The sequence below is a fragment of the Vicugna pacos genome, chromosome 34 (genome assembly GCF_048564905.1).
Source record: "Vicugna pacos chromosome 34, VicPac4, whole genome shotgun sequence".
Classification (NCBI taxonomy): domain Eukaryota; kingdom Metazoa; phylum Chordata; class Mammalia; order Artiodactyla; family Camelidae; genus Vicugna; species Vicugna pacos.
In genome coordinates this window covers 14,468,832-14,490,724 of record NC_133020.1, presented here as the reverse complement: position 1 = coordinate 14,490,724, position 21,893 = coordinate 14,468,832, and the positions used below count along the sequence as shown (strand labels likewise).

Genomic DNA, 21,893 nt, shown 5'->3' with positions numbered 1-21,893 from the left:
ACAGACCCTGGGTCTTACGGACAGACGAATCTGTTGGAAAGGATGTGGGGCTGCATGAGGGATGAGGGCAAAGTAATTAGGGCCGAGGCATCAGTACATTAGAAGTAACAAGACAGGTGGACTCTGCCTTCCATGTGTACCACCCTTTGTGAGCATCACCTTGGGTGGCTCTTTCTTTGGTGTTATTGGTTCATCAAAGCAGAGCCCCGACCTCAGTCACATCTGCTGCCTGCTGGCTGTCATGAGGGTGCTAACCCTGTGGGAGAAAGCTGCCAAGACTGCAGGTCCCTGAAATGCCCAATTGTGGGGGTCCTGAGGGTTCTGTTATACATTTTATTGCAAGTTCTGGGTCCATGATATTTAGGGGCCCTTAAGGAAAAATGACTAGAGGAGTAATCCAGTAGTAAGGTGCCACTGAGACTTCTACTTCGTCATATTAGCATGACCCTAATTTCATCAAACCAAGGTCTTCAGGTCCTGTTGGTAAGAGGTGCCAACTTGTCCTAGCATTGTTAGGGAAGGGAATCTTTCAGTTATGTGAATGAAGAAAGAGACACATAGTCACGATAGGGTGGTCAGCAAGAATGTAATTATGCTTAAAAGGGTGGTCTCCTGATGAAGGGTCCAGGTGGATGGAGAGGACCAGGAAGCAGGGAAGGAAGGCTGAGATGATGCTTTGTTGGCAGGTGGGCTCCCCAGGGCCGCATCAGGATGGTCTTCTGGGTTTTCACTGCTCATGTTTCCTGTGGACTGTATAATTCCGCATCTTGCTGGGAGCTTAGTTTAGCCCGCGGGATGAAATGCTCCTGGGGGGGATCAACAGTCTGGAAAGGAAGAAACGTCATCGTCAACTTTCTGAGCCAACAGAGGGGCTGACACTTCCTAGAACTATGTCTGAGATATTATCGTTTCACCATCATTTAATCCTTTGTTAAGGAAAAAAAGAAAGTTGAGCCTACCCATAATGGAACTACATTACTATCTTCCCTCTTAGCCATTGGCAAGAATCCTTTTGCAAGATTACTGGAAATTGAAAGTAATCCAAGAAATTCTTGGCAGGGAGAGTAAAGATTTTCTCATTGTGCAAATGCCTTCTGGAGGATTAATTACAGCAGATGATCTAGGTAAGTCTTGGTCTGTGTGCCATTCCAGGAACAGGCAAAGTCTCAGATAACAGACCAGAGGGCTTCACCTAGTTCAAGTTGCCTAGCACGTTCAGTAAACAAAGGATCTGAGCATGGCTTTCCCTCTTGGGTCTTAGTAACTTAATAAAATTAAAACAAAATTTTTTTTAAATGGAGTTACTGGGAATTGAACCCAGGACTTCGCTCATGTTAAGCATATGCTCTATCACTGAGCTCTATCCCCACCTCCAGATTTGTGGGTCTTTAAGCCAGTAGGGCACAAATGCAAGTCACCTCTAGTTCTCCTCGGCAGCGTCCCTCTGTTTTTGCCAGCAAGGATTAAAACTGGTACACCCATCTGGGTGTCTAGATGATGGTGACAGACCTCGCCCTGTTCTGGAGGCAGCCTGGATTGCCTGAGCTAGACAGTGACTCAGAGAGGCAGCCAGCATGGCCCAGGGGATAACATTTAGACAACTGAGACTAAAAACAGATCCGAGACACACACGTGTTTTCAGTTCCCCGTTGTCCCCAAGGCAAAAAGTGGTGAGCTTGCTCCTCTTCACCCTACACAGACCCTTCAAGCTGTCTTTTCTTTCAGGGACTTCGACCTGCATCAGAATATATTGTTGGTGCCAAGGGGGACTGGGAGGGGCTCGGATAGAGGCAAAAGGCAGGAGTTCCCTTTATCGCACTGCCCCAGGCTAGATGGAATCTGGATGGCTCAAGCTCCACGTGTCCGTAGGGATGACCCTGCCTCTCCTCTCTGAGGTCAGGAAAGCCATTGGAAATGAAGCCTGGCAGTTCTCCAAAGGAAGGAGCTCTTGGTGTGCCCCTCCCTGGAGTGCAGAAACGAGCACGTTTACCTGCAGCTGAGTGGGGGTACCATATGGAGTTAATGCTACATCCTCCTCAGCTCCATCACTGTCTCGGGCTGAAAGCCAAAGGAGGGAGGGGCTGGGTTAGTGTCGGAGATTCAGCTGGAAACGGCACGTGAGGAATACGTGACTCAGTGGCTTGCAAAGAGACTCCCGACCCTTTAAAAAGAAATTTTCCACTAAGGCTGCTTAAAAAAAAAATCTACGGTTTGAAAAAGAGTCTTTTGAAAGCTTCTGAGGAAGGTTGCATACGGATAGCATGTGTGTTCAGGAGAAGCACATCTGTTTTAGTAACTGAAGAAGCTGAAGGTTCACCATCACTTTCTAGAGAAAAAGCATCAAGGCCTTTGCTCCTACAGGACCTCAGGCACTGCACTGTCTTTAACAGTAAAATAAAAGGTGTTAATTAGATCATCTCTAAAGTCCCTTTAGCCTTGATACTCCGCAAGCTTTGGTTCAATTGTAAAACCGGACATAATTTAAAAATCCCTAAAGACCGTTTTATACTGTCGTAGAATAATGCCATGTGGTTGTTTACTGTCTGTCTCCTCAAGAAGACTGTAAGCTCTGTGAAGACAAGAGCTGTCTGTCTCTAAGGCCCTTGTTTGATACAAATTTGTGATTTGCTGGTCTTGGGGGCCGCGGTGGTGAGCGCCGGGAAGAGGGGGCCGCGCTGCTCTGCCCGCTTGCTTGTTACCTCTGTGACCTGGGGCCAAGTCCTTAATCTTTTGTTGCCTTTGTTTCCTCATGAGAATGAAAGAGGGATGGTGATGCTCATGAGTCAATCTATGCCATTGGGTTGCTTTGAAGATTAAATCTATTAATATCTTTAACGCCCTTGGAATTGGGCACGATGTATAGAAAACACTACAGAGCTGTCCTTCGTCTATTATTACTGGTGGTGGAGTCAGCGGTGTAGTTACCATCGATGCTTTGACATCCTCTTCCTAGTGGGATTTTTTAGAGGGACTGGATTTTGTGAAAATAAAATCTTGACTTCCTAGCAGAATGAGCTAAATCTTTTTTTAGCTTTGTTCCTTGTGGCACATGACTCCTTCACACATAGCCTCTTGGTAACTAACGTTCCTCCAACATTCTCATCAGACCAGATCACAAATTAGAGAAGCCTAAATCTCCAGCTTGAGTTATTGTTCATGAATTTACCAAAAAGCTGAGTGTTCCCCGCCCCCCCCCCCGCATTAATCCTGCCACCACCTCCTGGTATGAAATCTGAGTTGAGTAAGACCTTACATGTATCCACGGCAGAGGCAGGGCCATTACAACCATCATTTAAATACAAGGAGCCTGAGCTCCTAGAGGAGGAGGACTTGGTTTGATCTCAAGGTTGGGAAGAAGCGGAGCTGAGCCTCAAAGCCAGGGTGTGTCGGGATGGGTCTTGCAACCTTTCTGCTTCCCTGCGCTGCCCAGGGATCTCCTGATCCTGCACGTTGATGGATGGCATTATCCCGGCCTTATCTGTCCTCACACCCAGCACATCCTGCCTTGACTCACTGTCTTCCTCTCCACTTTATGCCAGTTCTCCCTCTGTGACCTGTAGCTCTTCAGGGTGACAAAAGAGAGATTTTGTGGCTTGTCCTTGTGAAAGAACAACAACAACAAAAAATGACACTGCCTGGAACCTTTTAAATTGGGTTTCTCCCAGTCAGGTGGGCACCCTGAAGAAAAAAAAACGCTGAGAATTGTCAAAAAGGGCTATGTTTGGCAAAAGTTGGTATTTACTGTAAGGAAAACGGTCTGAAGGGCCTGTGTTTGCAAGAATTTTTTCTCTTGTTTCACATCATTTTATAGTCATTGACCCACTTGCCATTGCATAGTCTCATTATTTCTGTCTTAGTTCCTTCAAAAAGAATCATGCTAGGTTTGTCTATACCCATTTAAATGCTGGATGGAAAAAATGCCCACAATAACATGGTAGTTTAAAATATACATGGGTTTTGCACTCAGCAAACCTGATATCACAACATTCTAATTAACCTAAAAGAGGTAAAGTAGGCAATAATTAGAACAGGAGCTTTCCCTTCATAGAAAAAAGATTCATGTTGGCCAGCCTGTACTTAAGATCTTTGCAAATTATGTCACATTCAAAATTCTCAGTTAACAGAGCAACTGATTTTAAAAGTTCAATCAATCCACAGTTTTTTTTAGGAACATGTTTATAACACACGGCAAAGAATATTTATACTCTTTTGTTTGGTGTCTTGTAGGCACATACCTGACTGCATTTTCTTTCTCCATCAAGATGTTTTTATATCTTGGAACTAAGTCCATAAGCCAACTTTGGAGAGATAAAGCCTAACCTTTCAAAAGACTTCCCAGGAAATGGAGTCCTTGATCCCCTTTGCTGATCTATTTCTGTGTGTATCAACTCTTATTTTCATATTTAATCTAAATCCTTCATGCTTTGGCACGTCTTTAGTTGGAAACAGAAAACAGCAGGACCACAGCCTCTTGGAGAGAGGTCTTCATACTTGAGAAATTCCCTGCTAATCCCCTCTTGTCTTACTCTTATTTCAGCTGAATACTTCTGATCTCACAACCCAGTGGTAAATCAAACAATTACGTGACTGGAGTCATAGCTATAAATCGGAAGAGTCACGTGACAAAGCTACGTCTCATGGACCAGAACAAAATGCTGTCTTTAGTATGGAATTTAGAGAAAGCCTGAATGTCTATGAGAAAGGCACAGGAAGCTTATGGAACACCATCTCAGTTTCATCGTCTTAACCTTCCCACGTGGGTCCGCTGTTATGACCCCGTAATCATCTTTGTGGGTTTCCACGGAGCCTGTCCAAGTTCTCACACCTCTCATCAGTGGATCGCAGAGCTGGAGTGGGTATTCTTGCGGGAGCCTGACCGGTGCTGAGTACCACGGCCAGATTGCTCTCGCTGACCACACGTCTGTTGACGCAGTACTGTGAGTGTTTCTTGAGCAAACAAAAAGAGACAGCGGTGAGCTGCTGTCCCACTGTCGGCTCATGACCTGCAGGAACGCTGAGGATTTTCCAGGTTTTGGTTATTATACTGTACTTGTGTGGCTCTTATCTATTTTGTTTCTCTTGATACGTCTTTCCTAGCTAGGTGTACTCCTGTACTTTTTCTTGAGTTTTAATCATTTAAAAAAATTTTGACCTTTGTATTTTTTCCAGGTGAACTAAATTCTGATTCCATGCTCTAAAGCTTACATTTCTGGTTATTCTGCCTGGTTTTGGAGAGCAATCTCTATGCTCTTTACTACACTATCGATTTTTTTCCCCCTACAAAATATCAGACTATATTGACAATGACTATCACTGTCAGAAATGAACTTTCCTGCTCAGAAATGGGTTTTCTAATTGTTTTCTGAAAGTGTCATCACTTCCTGTTCACAGAAGGCTGCTAATTGGATTTTGGTAGTTCTTACCTCCAGAGAACTTGAATTATTTAGGGGAAAGCGGGTTAAAAAAATAAAAGAAGTAGATTTTCTAACCAGGCTCCAGTAATAAGGATAGGAAAAAGGAAATACTGGGTTCTTGAAAGCCCTTGCTCTTCTGCTAAGACACTCCTTAGCACATTTTAAACACTTGTCAAAAAACAAAACCCCCCGAAAACCCTAAAAATAAAGATACAAATTATCAAACTGTAAAAAAAAAAAAAAAGAAAAATCAGTGGCCTAATCTTTTTAGGGTATGGGATATTGATCATTGTAAGTCCCAGCGTGTTCCGGGTTTTATGAAACTCTAAGAATGTCTCTCTCTCTCGCTCTCTCTGACTTTTGTTTCCTGGTAACATATAACAGCAATAAAGCAAACAGAAGAAATCTTATCCTATCTTTTGGTGAGAACTATGAGAAGTAGTTTCAAGAAAGATTGACTCTGCAATTCTGCCATGAACCTCAGTGATCTGATGATGTATCATTAAAAGCAATGAAAAACTCTTATACAAAGGATGCACAGTGTCAGTTGAATTAATGGCTGCCCCTCTCTGAACAGGATTTGATTTGAATGTGTAATGAGCCATAGATTACAGCTCAGAAAAGTGTATGACTTAAAAGGAAAGCTTCTATTAATTTTTTTGAGCCTGGTGAACATAATGTGTGCTATACAATATATAAAATAACATCGTCTTTGTACATTAGAAATAAATTGTGGGAAATCAGATGCCTATAAAGACACAAAAATTGATGTAAAACTATGATGTTGGGTTATGAATAATAGGCCAGCTGTTTCAGAAAGGAATTAATGAGTTTTGGCATATTTCCAGGTAATTGGAATTAGCAACTAATTCCCCCGGGTTATTGGGGTCCAAGCCGCCTTGTTCCCATGCGTAATCTATTTTATTCCTTAACAATGTATAGGCAGGTGGCTTGGCCTTACATAAGGATACAAATCTGACCCAGAACTTATTATGAAAATGTCACATAAGCAAGTTCTTTATTTCTGTTAATGATTAGCCATCCAAGCCTTTGCTCAGGATTCTGACTTAATGGCTCTTCCTGTCACTTTTTGTGAACTTGAAGGCTTTCAAGGACTGAATAGCTAGAGAAGTGGAAATCCAGATGTTACTGGGCTTTGTGATTTTAATGAGGTGACGAATCCTACGAATCAGTTTAGAGTGGTGTTTGGGCAAATTAGCTTTGAGACTTAAATTTTCAAAATGCCAGTCACTGTCGCCAGGGTTGACTTTGCACTTGATGGCCAAGACATCTGGACTTAGCATGACGTGCCATGCAATGGCGGAGTCCAAGCCTACTTTGGTGCTGGTGAACGCATTTTATAGTGGGTGCCTTTCTTTATCCAGCAGGAGCACTCAGAGACACACCCTCTTTATTTAGGGCCTTTGACTCCTTTCTGTCTTGGCCTCTCCCCACAAATCTCTGTGATTTGGAAGAGCTGATTTTTAAAGAAAGTTTAACCTTGACTTTGAGTGTCTTCATCTCCATACTTGAGTATCTCTTCACTCACCTAAGTTCTGACCACCCCCCTTTTTCCCCCTCTTTGTTCATCCTCTTGCCCTGATTTTGCTCCTGTTTCTCTCACTGGAGAGCCTCCCTGCATCCCCCGGGAAGTACCTCTTGAGAGTTCCTGGTTCTCCACTCTGAAGCTGTGTTGGTAAGCTGGCACCGGGCAGGCATCGCCTTGCAGAGGGCAGTCCTGCTTACGCGATCTGTAGAGGATGCCCAGCTCCGGGATGACATACAGCAGCAGGAACACCCACGCGTTGGTGACCAGGGCAATGCAGACGACGGGGTCGTCCCACTGGGGCTGCCGCTGGAGCTGCGGGTTGCCTCTTATGAGCATGGAGATCCACACCACCCAGATAATAATGGAGATGAGCACAGTGATGAAGATGAGCCGTCCGTGCTGCTTCCAGTTCTCACAGGGGCCACAGAAGGTGGCCTTGGAGACAGAGAACGTGAGGGCCATCAGGAAGAGGACGTAAATCAGGAGGACCACAAAGTCCACGTTGAGCTGATAGGGTGTCATATGCAGAAACCCCATACTTCTGGTCATGATGAGAGTCACATACTCAGTGGCAATGATTGTCTGCAACAGGCTGACACCAATGGCAATGCACAGAATTGTGGTCCAAGAGAAGGAGACTCCACACCGGACCAGCTTCACCAGGTTGGAGGCATGAGCCAAGAGGCACGAGAAACAGACTGCAAAGAGGACCCCGAAGAGGAGAAAGCGTACGGGGGCCGTCTGATGATTGAACTGGATGATGAAGGCAAAAGCAAGGCTAAAGAGCCCCAGCACACCCAGGAGGAAGAGGAACTGGGTGGGGAGGACATTCCATTGGCTGCAGTCTTGAACCCTTCGCATGAGGAGGAGAAATGTCAAGAGTAGGATGATTGTAACCACTATGCCAATTGCTGCCAGGGACTGCAGAACAGTGACCCACGCTCCCTCGGTGTCACAGAGGAAGTAATAGTCCCCTGTGGACTCCTGGCACTCCTCATACATGGTGACTTGTAGGTGGACCTCACAGGAATGGTCCTCTGTTCGCCCGCAAAAAAAAAAAAAAAAAAGGTAAGACCAATATGACTTTACATCCACCCACAAGGATGCCTGCTGGGTAGTCCTGTGCAGGACACTCTAATGTTTCTGAAGACATCTGAACATACTGAATGAAATTGCTCAAAACTATCAAATCCTTAAAACAAGCCCAGCTCCATCCTGCTAGGCAAATGAGAACAGTCTTCGCTTAAGGACTCTGGATAATTCACCCATTTCCTCGTTACAATTTCCACCAAGGCTTTTTGAATCCTAAGGCTGAATCTTTTTCGTGACGTTTGCATGATTGCCGGGTCTCTAGGTTTATCAAGCTCCCGGACAAGGGTTGTCAACATTAATGGACCATATGATCATTCAAGACGTGGTGTGTGGCTTGCAGAGACAGGCAGATGATTTTTCCCAGTCATTTTAATGACTGTTCCTTCTTTTAATTCAGGTCAATCCAGTGTGAACCATTCCTGTTAAATACCCACTGTTGGCCTGTCAAAGAACTTTACAAAATTGTCTCTGCCTTCAATTAACTTTTTGGACAGTTTAGCACCAAACTCTATGTCTTGACTGGTGTTGTCTAAGAAAAAAAATCACACCTATCCATTCGGAAAAAAGTACCTTGCAGTTGAATGCCCCTAGCTCTATGCCCCTCAGTCATTTCCAAGCTGGCTGGCTGGAGTGATCGAGGCTGACAGCTGAGGACCCGGCCCCTTCATTCCGACTTACCTCCTCGGTGTCCACGCAGGGAGCTGAGACTGTAGTGGCTGCGAGGTTGTGACTCCAATGAGTAAGACAGAGACAACCTCAGCGTCTTTAATCTCTCCCCAGGTGGGCGGAAGGATGGAGGCCCTCACTCACGTTCCTGCGGTGCCTATAAAAAGAACAGGAAGGTCAGAAAGACACACCTACCCCAGTTTCCCAACAGCTTTCCTACATTTCTTTTGCTGAGAACAATTATTTTTCATTTTGCTGCTAACCAGGGGCACCTTGGCCTCAAGGCGGTCCTAAAGGGGGGTGAATTTAGGAAAGACTGCTTCTCTCCCACAGGCTCCCATGTGACCGGAGGCTGCAGGAGGCCCTCCACTGGCCTCATGGGAGGACACTTCATTCTTCTTCTGAACTTCTCCCTCAAGAGCCTTCTCCAGAGTCTTCCCTACAACTTGGTTTGGATCATAAGATCCAAAAGAGCCTCCATTCCAAAGGAATGAGGGCTTTCCTGGGCCATAAGGAAGGGTTATATGCATTTAAAGGGCCAGGGGTTGGCAGCATGGTGAGTAAGGGGAAATCCGTCTCTTTCCTCTGCCACTTTCTTTTTGTCTCCTTTGGAAGTCCTCCTCAGACTTTGGCCACCCATCAGGTGTGAACCCCCACCTGGACCAGTTCTTCCTCAAGGTGCTGAAGCCTCTGGTATAATTTCCTGCTCTCCTTGCCCCTCCATCAGAATGCACTTTTTCTGGGTCCTGCTGCATCGAGGCATTCCCAGCGCCGAAGATGGAAGAACTGGCAATGCAAAGTTCCCGCTGGTAATGGGATAACACAGCCCCCTCTTCCAGCGGTGGCACTGCCGGAGCACGCAGCAGTAGCCCGTCTATACCGGCCGCAGGCTGCCCCCAGCCCCCTTCAAACTTACCCCTTGGTCCTCTTCCTGGATATTGGCATTTGGACAGAGGACTTCTGAAGACCCCTAATCAATACCTGCTGGCCTGGTTCCAGGTCCCTCTGTGATCTAGCCTCCCTTCCACATCCAGCCACGCTTCTTTCAGGTCTCCTGGCCCTGTGTTTTATTTAGGTTGGTTTTCCTGCTGCCTCATGTGGAGACGAGCTCCCATCTGCTCGCCTTCTCTTAGATGTGGCCTCGGCCCTGAGTTTTTTGTTTTATTCCCACGGATCCTGTTTCTTACCCAAGTACTTGCCCTCCCTCTGTGGTTGAATTCACCTTATCTCCTCTGTGAGCTTCCTGCCTTCTCTGATCCCTCTGGCTCCCACTGACCACTCCTCCCGGGAAATCTACCACTCCTAGGGTCTGCACTGTTCCACACAAATGATGGAAATACTATTTTCTGCCATTTTATTTGCATTGCTCAGTTTATTCATGAATATAAGCAACACATGGATGTAAAATAATAAATAATAGGTGTATCAATAATTTTATTTGTGATTGTCTTACCCCTTGATTAGATTTGTAGTTGGTTGGGGGTCAGGGTCCACCTTTTTGGTCCCCATAGCACCTGGACCTGAGTGGAGCACCTGCTAGGTGATGGATGGGCTGATTAATTGAAGGATTCTAATAATAGAATTCCAAGCCATGTGAAGGTGCTTTTAGCAGCATGGTTTTCCAACAAATGCTTTTTAATGGAAACCACCTGCAAAGAAATCAGAATCTTAACAAACCCTGGGCAAATGCATTCTGAAGTGGTGTTCTGTCATTAGAGACTCCAGAACTTTGAAAAGCCATTTTTTTTTCTTCTAGATAAGATTGTTCTAGGGAGATGAGTCCTCCCCTTTCCTTGCTTTGGGCATAATCACCATCTGTCTGGAGCTGTAAAAGCTCATCTGAAGTTTACATGAAGGGTAGAGAGATTTTCCAGATGATGAAATGTGACATCCTGGAGAATTCACTCAGAGACCCTAGTGAGTGGTGAAACTGCTGTTAGTTGACGAACAGGAGGAATTTCCCATTTAATTCTTCCAAGAGGACTATTTTGGTGACCCCGTCCCTCCTCCCACCCCTTCTGATGACCTTTAGTCATGGTCATTCTTCACTGTTGTGAGGTTTTAGTTCCTGGCGTGCTGGTCTTCTAAGGAGATTCCTCCTGACCCCCTGATGGCTTGAGGCAGGTGAATTAATGGGTTAATGACCACAAGGCCCTTTGAGCACCTTAGATAAAAGAACTGTCTCAGGTACTAATTATTGTTATTTTAAAACCTGTGGTTATAGAATGAGCCTGTCTGCTCTAGGCCTTAAGGAAATGCGAGCTCCCATTGCCCGCACACATCCAAATTACTCACACCTCCTGCCTTTTGTCTTTTGTGTGGCGACAACATCACACCAAACAGGTCAGATACTTTGATGAATCAAAGTATGTTAATTCTGACAAATCCATTAAAAGTGGAGATAAAACAGTCAAGAGGCCAAATGTCTTTTGCCAAACATGTATTTGAGTTGTTTTCTTCTCCCAGAAACAGAGCCGGAGAGAATGTTAGAGGTGACCTAGTCTGACCCTTTTATTAATGATTAATAATAAGGAAGCCAGCATTATAAGATGAGGAAGTTAGCAATAAGGAAGCAGAGGACCAGAGAGATGAAGGGATGTACCCCAGGTGTGGGATGTTAAGGGCAAGGGCCTGCGTTGCCTGACTCCTGATCCCATTCTTGCTGCTTTCCTGACACTTCCCAACTCATGGGGACAGACCCGAAGAGAGACAAGCCCTTAGACAAGACACGTGGGTCATGACCAGAAATGAAAAAGGATGGACTAGAAGAGCACATCACATACCCTTCATCCTGCAGCTGTGCTGGCAACTATATGAGGACCGGCTCTATGAGATGGGGTGTGTTGGCCAGGAACGTCATTGGCTCTCTTGCTCATTGGCCTCTCCAGGGCTGGCTTCATGCGGGAGCCACGAGTGCGGTGGGTCAGGGCCCAACATGCAGAAGCGTCCTGTGCTTGGGGTCTAATGCGCTGCCGTCACCATCTGGAAGTTCTTAATAATTTAATCTTTGAATCTGTGTTTTCTAAGTGAAGTCAGATGGGACAGTGGAGCAGGTACCGGGGGCTTGGAGCCTCGGCTCATGCACGACCCTGCCTTCCGTCCATTGTCTCTGTGTCTCATGGCCTCCCTGTCTTCCTGGGACAGGTTCTCAGGCACTCCCTCCATACCACCCTTTGGTGCCCCGGGTCACCTGCTTTCCTCATTTCTGCCCCTGTGCCACCTGGGCTCCCCTGTCTGACATGGGTTGGGGTGGTGGGCCCTTGGAAAGGGAGGATTGACTTATGTCCATCAGGGTCCTGCGTTTTCATTATGCAGCTGGCTCTGGGCATCTCCTTCAATTTTCTGTTATGTGATAGCTAACTTGATCAATTTCCTATCAGGATGTTAAGATTGTGCAGTTTAATTGTATATTATTACCATGTGTAGCTAGTTGTGAAGAACCGCAATGTTTTATTTGGGTTAGCAAATTGTCAAGATTCTCAAATGAGGATGATTTATGAATATTCAGGTACTGGGGGCTTGGAGCCTCGGCTCATGGAAAGGAAGTTATCTGACTATTTTCCAGTTTGTGACTATTATAACCTTAACATTTTTTTCCATTTTAAAACATTTATTTATTTATTATTGAAGTAGAATTGATTTACAAGGTTTTGTTAGTTTTTGGTGTACAGCGTAGTGATTCAGTTATACAGATATATATATTCTTTGTCATTATAGGTTCTTATAAGCTATTGAGTATAGTTCCCTGTGCTATATAGTAGGACCTTGTTGTTATTATATCATTTTAATTGAACTAATAATATACATTGCTCTTATATGGATTTTTTTTATCATTATTAGAAGAGAACAGATGATGGGAAAAATACAGAAATATGTTCAAGTTCAGCTGCTGGATCTGGAAATGTAAACACAATATTGAGAAAAATGTTGACTAATAAAAACTTTTATTTTATTTGAGCTGCTTTCTGAAAAAGAAGTAGATGCAAGACCTTATAATGAAGATTGTTTAAATATGATTTAATAAAACATGCAAAGCTTAACAAAAATGAGAAACTTGATATATAATTTGTAATGAAATTTTTACAAATGAAAACTGAAAATCTTCAAAATTAAAAACACACCCAGAAAATAACAGGCTATTCTGTTGATAAGTCCTTCACATGTTTATGAAGGAAAAATATGTAAATTTATCAATTATTTCTAAGTTGTTATCTACTATTAATGAAAGAGCCTTATAATCATCTATTTAGCAATATATTAGGAGGCAAAAAAGAAAATGGGTCACAGCTGCTAAAAATTATTCTTCCTGGATGTATGGAATAGTACATATGAGTTTTGATGATAAAATGATAAATCAGCTGACAAATTAAAAATTATACCTCTTAATATCCCATAATATCTCATCATATCCATACTACTGCAGAACATAAAGAAGCAATGTTTTAATGCAATTATAGTATGATCTAGGGGTTGTGATTCAGCTTGATAAAAACACTAATATAAATTGCCAACACTTTTTGTTAGATCTGGTATGAGTGACAAAATGATTTTTATAGAGGATTTCTTGTGCTGTTTAAATTTAATTACACCACAACTGGATTAGATATGATCTCCAAGTTGGAAAGTATTGTTTTTTTCTAAAAAAAAATTTTTTTTTAGGGGGGAGGTAATTAGGTTTATTTATTTATTATTTTTTTAATGGAGGTACTGGGGAATCGAACCAGGACCTCATGCATGCTAAGCACGTGCTCTACCACTGAGCTATACCCTCCCTGCCAGAAATATATATTGTTAATTCACTATTATTTAAACCGGAAGAATTGTAAAGGAATTATAAGCTTAGACAATAAATATGACCAGAAAATATGACTGAGTTAGTAAAAATTGTTTGAAATGACTAACAACCATAGTTTATTCATCATGAAACTTTGGTACCACCTCACTTGGCAACTATTTTGGGACATGATATTTGGATAATAAAAATGCACGTTTAACTGATTTTTGGACAATCTTAACTACAGTTTTGGAAGAAAATCATGATATATTTTACCATGTCAGACACTATCAAGGATTCCAAAGGACGTGGCAGTTTTATGAGATGGCTGTAATTCATCAAGAGATGGAATCGAATTCCCTTCTGCCTGAATCTCAGCTGCCCTTAGTGATTCTCTTGTAACCAATAAAATGGGGTGGGGGTGATGATGTGTGAATTCTGCTGAGGCTAGGTCAAAAGAGGACTTGCAGCGTCAGCTTTGGTTCCTTGGAACACTCGGTCTCTGGATGCTGTCTCCTGAGACACAGCTGCCTTGTTCTGAGAATCCCAAGTCACACAAGAGACCACATGTAGGTCCTCTGAACAGCACCGGCCTTCCCGCCGTCGTGGCCACAGCACCAGACGTGGGAATGGAAAAGCCAGCTGGGAAGTGGATCCTCTTTTTCCAGCAGTTCAGCTGAACCTTCGCTAAACAGAATTTATGTACATGTCAAATGCAAGGCTTACTTGCATTGCTATGAGTTTCCTTCAAGTTAATTTCCAGAGTTCTAAAACAGCCTCGTCAAAGCCAAAGGTGTGTATCCCTATAGGATCAGATAATCCCAGAGGCACCAGCCTTCTGTCAAAAGGATGCTCATGCCAAAATCTTTAAATTTTTCTTACAAGCAGAATTATTCTAGCCGCTGAATATTCCCAACATGACTGCAACACATAGATGGGAAAATTATGAAATCAGTTTGAATGACATAAAGTTAGAGATATCTATTGTTCCATCTCACTTTTCTCTCAAAGTCACAATCATTGCTTTTTAGAGGAACATGAAGCTTGAAAGAAAAACATTTGAATAAAAGATCTATTTGCTTTTCAAACTCTGAATCAATAACTGAATTAAACTTGATGAACAATGAAGAGGATATAGGACTGCATTTAATTCATAGACTGAAGAATGATTAAAAGACATAATGTTTATCATCTGGATTAATATTAAAGAAAAACTTCCAGTGCTAAATAGAGAGTATTTCTATGTTACCAATCACAACAACCTATTTGGGTGAATTTTTAGGGTTCAGTTTTGGTTAGATTTAAGAACCAGGTCTGATGATTTACCAGATGTACCTTCTGCTTTGTTCTCAGTCCATGGGGATGAATTTACACACAGGTAAGCTAAATACATATCATGTCTAAATTTTTGTTTCTGTATTGTTTATTTTGAATTTTCATATTCTATAGACATCAATAAAATACTATGCAATACTATCTCTGCTATGCTTTTATTTTACCATTGTATTAATGGGAAATATAATTTCATAAAACATTTTTACACATGTGTGTGTGCACGCATGCAAATGCTTGTACTGGGTTCAGAGGTAAAATGTATTTCTGATTGTGGGTTGGCGTAAAAAAAAAAGGTTTAAAAAAAATCAGTCTTCGCAAGTGAGCGCTGGCTCGCACTCTGACTTGGGTCTGGATATTTGCCTTGAACTTGCTCCTTGTCTTGATCCCTCTGAATGATAATTATTTCCTCTTCCCTGTGGGTATATTTACATAAAGGAAAAACAATTTTTGTGATAATTTGGCCTGGGCTGAGTTAAAGAGTTTTGAAAGCAAAATGATGGTATAAACCAAACCAAATGTTAAGTGAGAAAGACTGCTTAATCTAACAATACTATGAATTTTAAAGGATTTTTATATCTTAATTATCAACATACAAAGTATTACATTAAATTCAAATGTTAGTTTTACATATTAAAGTAGGCAATTTATTTACTCCTAGAGCCTCTCCTGAGAATTATATTGTTGGCATGAATTCATTCATTAGCTCATTTATTCTTCTAATGACTCTTTTTGAGCACCTATTTTGTGCCAGCCACCATGCCTGCACTTGAGACGTTACCGAGTCCAAGTTCGTACTGCTTGCTGCACAACAGGCCAATAAATCGAGAGATGAGTTATTCGGGCAAGGAATAGCGACGTTATTTGGAAAGCCAGCAGACTGAGAAAGTCGTGGATTTGTGTCCCAAAGAACCATTTTCCCTGAGGTAGAATGCAGGCTTCTCTTATACTAAAAGGGGAGGGAGTAAAGTCCTGGTTCAGGCCGGACTCTGGGGGGGATGTGTTAATTTCTTCCTTCCTGCAGCCATTCCCAGGTGAGCCTGGTCAGGATGCTTCCTGTGAGCTAAACAAAGATATTTTAGTTTAATGCTCATTACCTGGCAGGCAGGGTTCTCAGAGATGGGTATAATTTAAGCTTATCAGCAACATCCCTTTAGTGATTAACCTACAATAGAATACAAAGTTTCTTCCCTATTATAATATCACATCACGCGAGACTTGGTTACAAGTCTCAAGTTGCTTACAGTCTGGGGTGGGTAGAGGGTAAGCAGGTAACGAAAACAGTAAATATTCTGTGCGTACACTAGCAAGGGGGTCAGAGAAGACCTTTCAGAGAAAGAGATATTAAAGCTGAGTGAAGCTTTGTGAAATGAGGGGTAAGAGAGCTCTAGATAGAGGAAGGAGCCTGCACAATGGCCAGCGTGACCACGGCGAGTAGGTGAGTGTAGAGGGAGCAGCAATGGTTGCGGGGGGTGGGAGAACCCCAGGCCTCATATTTTAAGGAGTACAGATGTTATTCTAAGAGTAATTTTATTTTAGGCGGAGGGTACAGCTCGGTGGTAGAGTGCATGCCTAGCATGCACGAGGTCCTGGGTTCAATCCCCAGTGCCTCCACTGAAATAAATAAATAAACCTTGTATGCCCAACTTCCTGCTGGCCTCGTAGATGTGTACCAAGCTGGATGGCAAACAGGCAGACAGGCCAGCCCCCTCCATCCTCATTTCCCAGCCTGCTTTCAGCAGTTGCATGAGTTGGAGAACACATTCATTCCTTTATTTACCCCACAACCATCCACTGAGCTTTTGCTGTGTTCTGGTATTCTGCTGGGAGCTGAGTACAAAAATGAGTAACTCTAAATATCAGGACTCAGGAAAGTCACATTTAATTGGTGAGACATGCTGACCAATACTTGAGATTTATGTGCTCTGAGGTATGTGTAACTTGAAGAACAAGTTAATACTTCTCCCTCCCTTCCTACCAGAAAGAGGCCCCCGAAAGAGACTAGATCTTATCAATTCTTTTATGAGCCCTTTCAAGTGATTATTTCAAAGCTTCTATTTATTTTGCATTCTTTTTTGTTGAAGTATAGTCAGTTTACAATGTTGTGTCAACTTTTGATGTACAGCATAATGCTTCAGTCATACATATACATACATATATTCCTTTTCTTCTTTCTCATTATAGGTTATTGTAAGATATTGAACATAGTTCTCTGTGCTACACAGGATAAACTTGTTGTTTATCTATTTTATATATAATAGTATCTGCAAATCTCGAACTCCCAACTTATCCCTCCCCACCCCCCTGAAGCTTTTGTGTTTTTGTGTCACTGTGAGAGGGAGAGTTCAGTGTATGTCTCAGCAACGAACCCATTTCTTACTTTCACATGCATGAGGGTCACATTTTGAAAAGAGATGGGACACACAGAAAAATTAAGTCAGGAAGAGAGATGGATTGGAAGTGAATCCTTGGGAGTCACCAGGACATGGATGGTCACTGAATCCGTGGGCATCATCTGAACTGACATGGATGGGCTCATCTTGGGAGAGTGTGCAGAGCAATGAGATGCAGTAATAAGAGGACAGAATATGTCCCCCCCCCACACCCACTCAGAGAACACTGACATTTAAGGGCTGGGAGGGAGACAGAAGCCAATGAAGGAAGTAGGGGAGTGGTCTCAGGTAACCGCACCTGGAGATTGACAGGTCACAGGTGCCAAAGGAGGAACTCAAGTGGGAAGGAAAGGTGTGAGTGTCAACAGGTACAGGGGAGCATCCAATCTGGTGAGGACCAACGTGTGCCTGCTAGAGTTGGCGGATGAAGATCAACTTCAGAGAAATTACCTGCCTGTGAGTGGAGTGATGGAGAGGAAAAAAACTGGACGCTTCGTGGGGAAAGGAATTGGTAGGGCAATTTGTGGAGGAAATGAGAGAATGGAGGTGGAAAGCAAGATGGGACCGAGGAAAGGTTTTTTGTTTGTTTAAATTGGAGAGTGTGAGTGAGCATGATTATACAGTAAGAGGCAAGTGCCAGGGAAGAGGGAAAGACTGAAGTCATGAGGACAGAGTGAATGAGACTGGAATTCTGAAGGAAGTGAGAGACCTAGCCTCCGGCACAGGTGAGAGGACTGACCTTGGATGGGAGGTGGGATACCTCATCCTCCCAGAGAGGTAAGGAGGCAAGGATGGTGTTCACCACTGCCCACCAAGCTGCTTCTCCTAAGAATAAAACCGAACCCCAAGCCCTCCTTCCTCCATGGAGCCCTGCAGGTACATCCGAGAGCTAGAGAGTCCTCTTGATTCTTAGAATGGCTGAGGCTCCACTGGGCTTTGCCTGTGGTTTGGGTGCCTCTGTTCATAGAACCCACTCTGCTTACACCACAAACGCTCTGCGTGAGCCCGCAGTCTGGCAGCCTGTAAGAAAGCGCTCTGAGGGTTACAAACATGCATGACATATTCAGAAGCACATATGTTGGAGGTGGTGGGAGGGGGAGGGGTATTGGGTAAAGGCAGCCAAAATGCGCAAACTTCCAGTTACAAGATAAATAAGTGCTAGGGACGTAATGCACAACGGGATATAATTAACACTGATGCCTGTTATATATGAAAGCTGGTAAGAGAGTAAATCCTAAGTTATCAGAGGGAAAAACATTTTCTTCTCTTTCTTCAGTGTTGTTTCCATATGAGATGATGGTTGTTCACTAAATTTACTGTGGCGATCTTGTCATGCTGCGCTTAAGTCAGATCACGGTGCTGCACATCTTACACAGTGCTGTGTGTCAATTATTTCTCACTGAAACTAGAGGGAAAAAAGTACGTATATCGTAGACATTATTTCAGGAGGGACAGTCATCCTTGTGTTTGTTTTGGTGGCAGAAGAACTTCTTTTAGCTGAATTTTAGTCTCTAGAGGGAGAGAAGACGGACAGGGATGCTGGTGTGGCGGGTGGCACACAGGTTGCGGCTGGGTTTCCGTGCTGTTTCTGGAGTTTTAAATTCATGGGGTTTGTTCATCTTCATTGCTGGCAGCGGCATATGCCCCACAGACACAGGGATTATGTCACTGCCACTTTGGTTGAGCCTTATTATAAATTATCCAGGAAGGAGGGAGCATCCACCCAGTGCACTCACTTGTAGAGTCACATTCTGCCTCATTTCCTTTCTTGCCAGACAAGGAAAACAGATGTTGAACAGAGTGTTTAGTAGTATTGGGTCTGGGAGTGAAACTGCCCGGATTCAGATTCTGGCTCTGTCAGGTACCATCTGTGGAGCCAGGAGTGTGTTCATGAACTTCCCTGGGCGGCCCCAGTTCATCTGTAAATTGGGTAGCGATGGCCGTGCCTGTGATGGCCTCGTGGGATTGTTGCATCTAATAAGGAAGGTCATTCGTTTCATGAGTTTGCATAGTGCCTGGGACACGGTGAATGCTTAATACATATTAGCTCTTATTTAAAAAAATTCAAACTAGTCCACATCCATTAGAGCTAGCACCTGCTGTACACATACCCTTATGCTGTGGGGGTGACGTGGGGACTACAAATCACAAAGGCAGATGGGTGCAACTGCAGGGATCAGGGAAGAAGCCAGACTCCTGAGCTGGGGTTCGGGATGGGTAGAGGATGGGCAGGGAGGCTGGGGAGGTGGGTATTCGTGGTGTGGGGCAGTGTGAGCAAACGCCTGGAGCAGGTGAGTGGGGAGCATCTTCGGGGAACCGACATCTATTCTTGCTTGTGCTGCTGGAGGATGAGGAACTCATGATTCTGCATGTGTGCATATTGCTTGGGTCAGTCTCTTAATTCCTAGAGAATGATGGTTGCTATAGAAACCAAATATTTCTACAGGAAAAACCTAGAGCTAGTCAAGAACATAGATTTAAAGGCAAAATCCGTGGCACTCAACCAAATAAATACCCAGCAATGTGGCATCCGACGAAGCTTTAATGACTGTTGCTCAAGATCAAAGTAACATTACTCAAGGGTGGAGAAGCCAGATACAAATGAAGGCAGTCTTCCTGAAACAGGCGATGACCAACTCCTTGAGCCCAGCCCAGTGTTCCATTGTGTTTATACACAATCACCCGATGGCCCGTCAGCACCCCCGTACGCAGGAGTGTGTGGAATTGAGCTGTGGTACGTGCAGGACAAAGTTTATTGGGTGGTGCTCACAAAACATAGAAAGATATTCATGGCACCGGAAGATGGCTTGCGGTGGGAGGTAGAGCATCCTGATGTACGCAGTTCCAGAGAGGCTGCAGCCTTAAAAGGCTGTCATCCCAAGCGTTACACGTAGAACATAGTTTGAATATTTGCCAATGTGTCTACTCTACTGTTTACTGTTTTCCAACTTAATTATACAACCGTCTAAAATATTAGCCATATGTTCTACTCTAGACCCTAGGGAGAGGAGGTTTGGGGTAGGACCAGAGGATCTTTTCTTCAACTTCTATTCTGGGAAAGAGATTGACAAGAAAGTGGGCTGGAATTAGATAAAAAGATTGCTTTAATAGTCCATAGACTGGCTATTAGTGACCTTGGTCTCTGTTGTTCTATTTTTCATTATTTAATCCAGAGTGAGGATAAACAACTTACTTCCCTGGCTTTAGACCCTTTCTTATTTCACTGTATCGACACCATCCTGTCATCTCTGACATCCTGACAGTGGGGAGGAGACAGGAGACTGAAAGCACACCCTTGTCCATCTGACGATGCTCCACTGTTGGGGGTTATTAAAGGGGAGAGAGGGGAGGGGGTGGAAGCAGGAGACACTGGGAAGAGAGGCAGCAAAGTGCTCCCGAGTCATTTGCATTGGCTCAGAAGTGAGAATGTAGAACTAGGACCTTTAAGATTCTCTGCAATCTGGCTTCCACCCGTCTCTCCAGCTGCCTCTCACTTCTTACCTTCCCAAGTCCTTGACTCCAGGTGTACACACCTCATCATCATCCCTTTGCAGAAACCCCTGGAGATCAGCTACCCAAAAGCCATCCTGAAAAATTAGTCTCCTCTGCTGCTCCCCATGATAGAGGCTGGAAAGCCAAATACACACGCTTTCCCTATCACCACTGCAAGTATGGGTGGCTCCTAGTGTTTAGTTCTGGCCCCTTAGATGTAAGTGGAAATCTGCTGGGGCAACTTCTGGGAAAGCTTCTGCTTCCTCATAAAATGGGACAGTTAGAACTTATACAGCTTTTTCTCTCCTCTTTTCCTGTCCTGAACGTGGATGAGATGGCAGGTGCTTGCAGCCATCTTGCCACCATGAGGGAAAGAGCAAGGCAAGTGCAGAGACATAAGCATTAAGCCACTGAACCTATCTCCAGCTGTCCTACTCCATGAGAAAATAGAATTTTATTAGTTTAAGCTATTGTTGGTTTAGTTTTCTGTGGCAGCTTAGTTCATTCTTAATGATAATGTGACCCTGAACTGGGTGCTGGGGACATAATGGAGAACAAAGCAGGTCTGGGCCTCTTTCCTATCAAACTTATCATTTTATGAGAGATGAAAAAAAAAAGGAAATGAGGAAGCCCCAAAATTACAAATGGTGGAAACTTCAGCCAAAATGCACATTGATTCTTTCACTTCTGTCCTCTTCACTTAATGAAACTGGACCCCAGCTTTTTCTAATCTCATCTCATCACCCTGAATAAACCCTCTGGGATCCTGCAGCCGCCAGGGTAGTGCATCAGGGTGCTGTGACTTTTCTTCTTGGTCTATTTTTGTGATCTCTGGAAACTTTCGTGGCCCACAGCTGCAGATAGGTTCCCCATCTTCTTTTTTTGAGGGGTGGGCTGGGAGGGTAATTAGGTAAAATTTTTTTATTGCTCCTTTTAGTGGAGGTGCCGGGGACTGAACCCAGGACCTCGTGCATGCGAGGCATGTGCTCTACCCCTGAGCTGTACCCTCCCCGCCATCTTCTGATCATGGAATCACCATGACACAGTCTCCATAAATGTGGTGTATGTCCTCCTATCCCAGGATCTTCGGGTTTGTATTCTGAAGGACTTTGGAACTCTAAACGTAGGATTCCAGCAGCAGTGAACACCATCAATCGTATCTAGACGACTGCGGGAATCCT

The 21,893-nt window shown here is 43.8% G+C and overlaps 1 protein-coding gene across 2 annotated transcripts; it reads right to left on the bottom strand.

The window, feature by feature from the left end:
- Positions 1 to 567: 567 nt before the first annotated feature.
- On the bottom strand, positions 568 to 8,878 carry GPRC5D (G protein-coupled receptor class C group 5 member D). 2 transcript variants are annotated; one of them, XM_006200005.4, is made up of 4 exons: positions 8,734 to 8,878; positions 7,071 to 8,000; positions 1,991 to 2,058; positions 568 to 824 (listed from the first exon to the last, which is right to left on the bottom strand). In XM_006200005.4, the coding sequence occupies exons 2-4, from the start codon at positions 7,963 to 7,965 to the stop codon at positions 735 to 737; spliced, it is 1,053 nt and encodes a 350-aa protein (XP_006200067.1). In that variant the 5' UTR covers positions 7,966 to 8,000; positions 8,734 to 8,878; the 3' UTR covers positions 568 to 734. The 2 variants fall into 2 exon arrangements, with proteins under 2 accessions (XP_006200067.1, XP_015091139.1); XM_015235653.3 differs by lacking the exon at positions 1,991 to 2,058.
- Between the last annotated feature and the right edge of the window lie 13,015 nt (positions 8,879 to 21,893).

What these genes read in the sequence shown, in the direction of transcription:
- GPRC5D (XM_006200005.4), bottom strand. Translation starts at nt 7,965, where the DNA reads ATGTATGAGGAGTGCCAGGAGTCCACAGGGGACTATTACTTCCTCTGT. An exon ending in GAACCAGGAACTCTCAAGAG is followed by an intron (nt 2,059 to 7,070) that starts GTACTTCCCGGG and finishes TTTGGCTTTCAG; the next exon opens with CCCGAGACAGTGATGGAGCT. An exon ending in GTACCCCCACTCAGCTGCAG is followed by an intron (nt 825 to 1,990) that starts GTAAACGTGCTC and finishes CTTCCTTTCCAG; the next exon opens with ACTGTTGATCCCCCCCAGGA.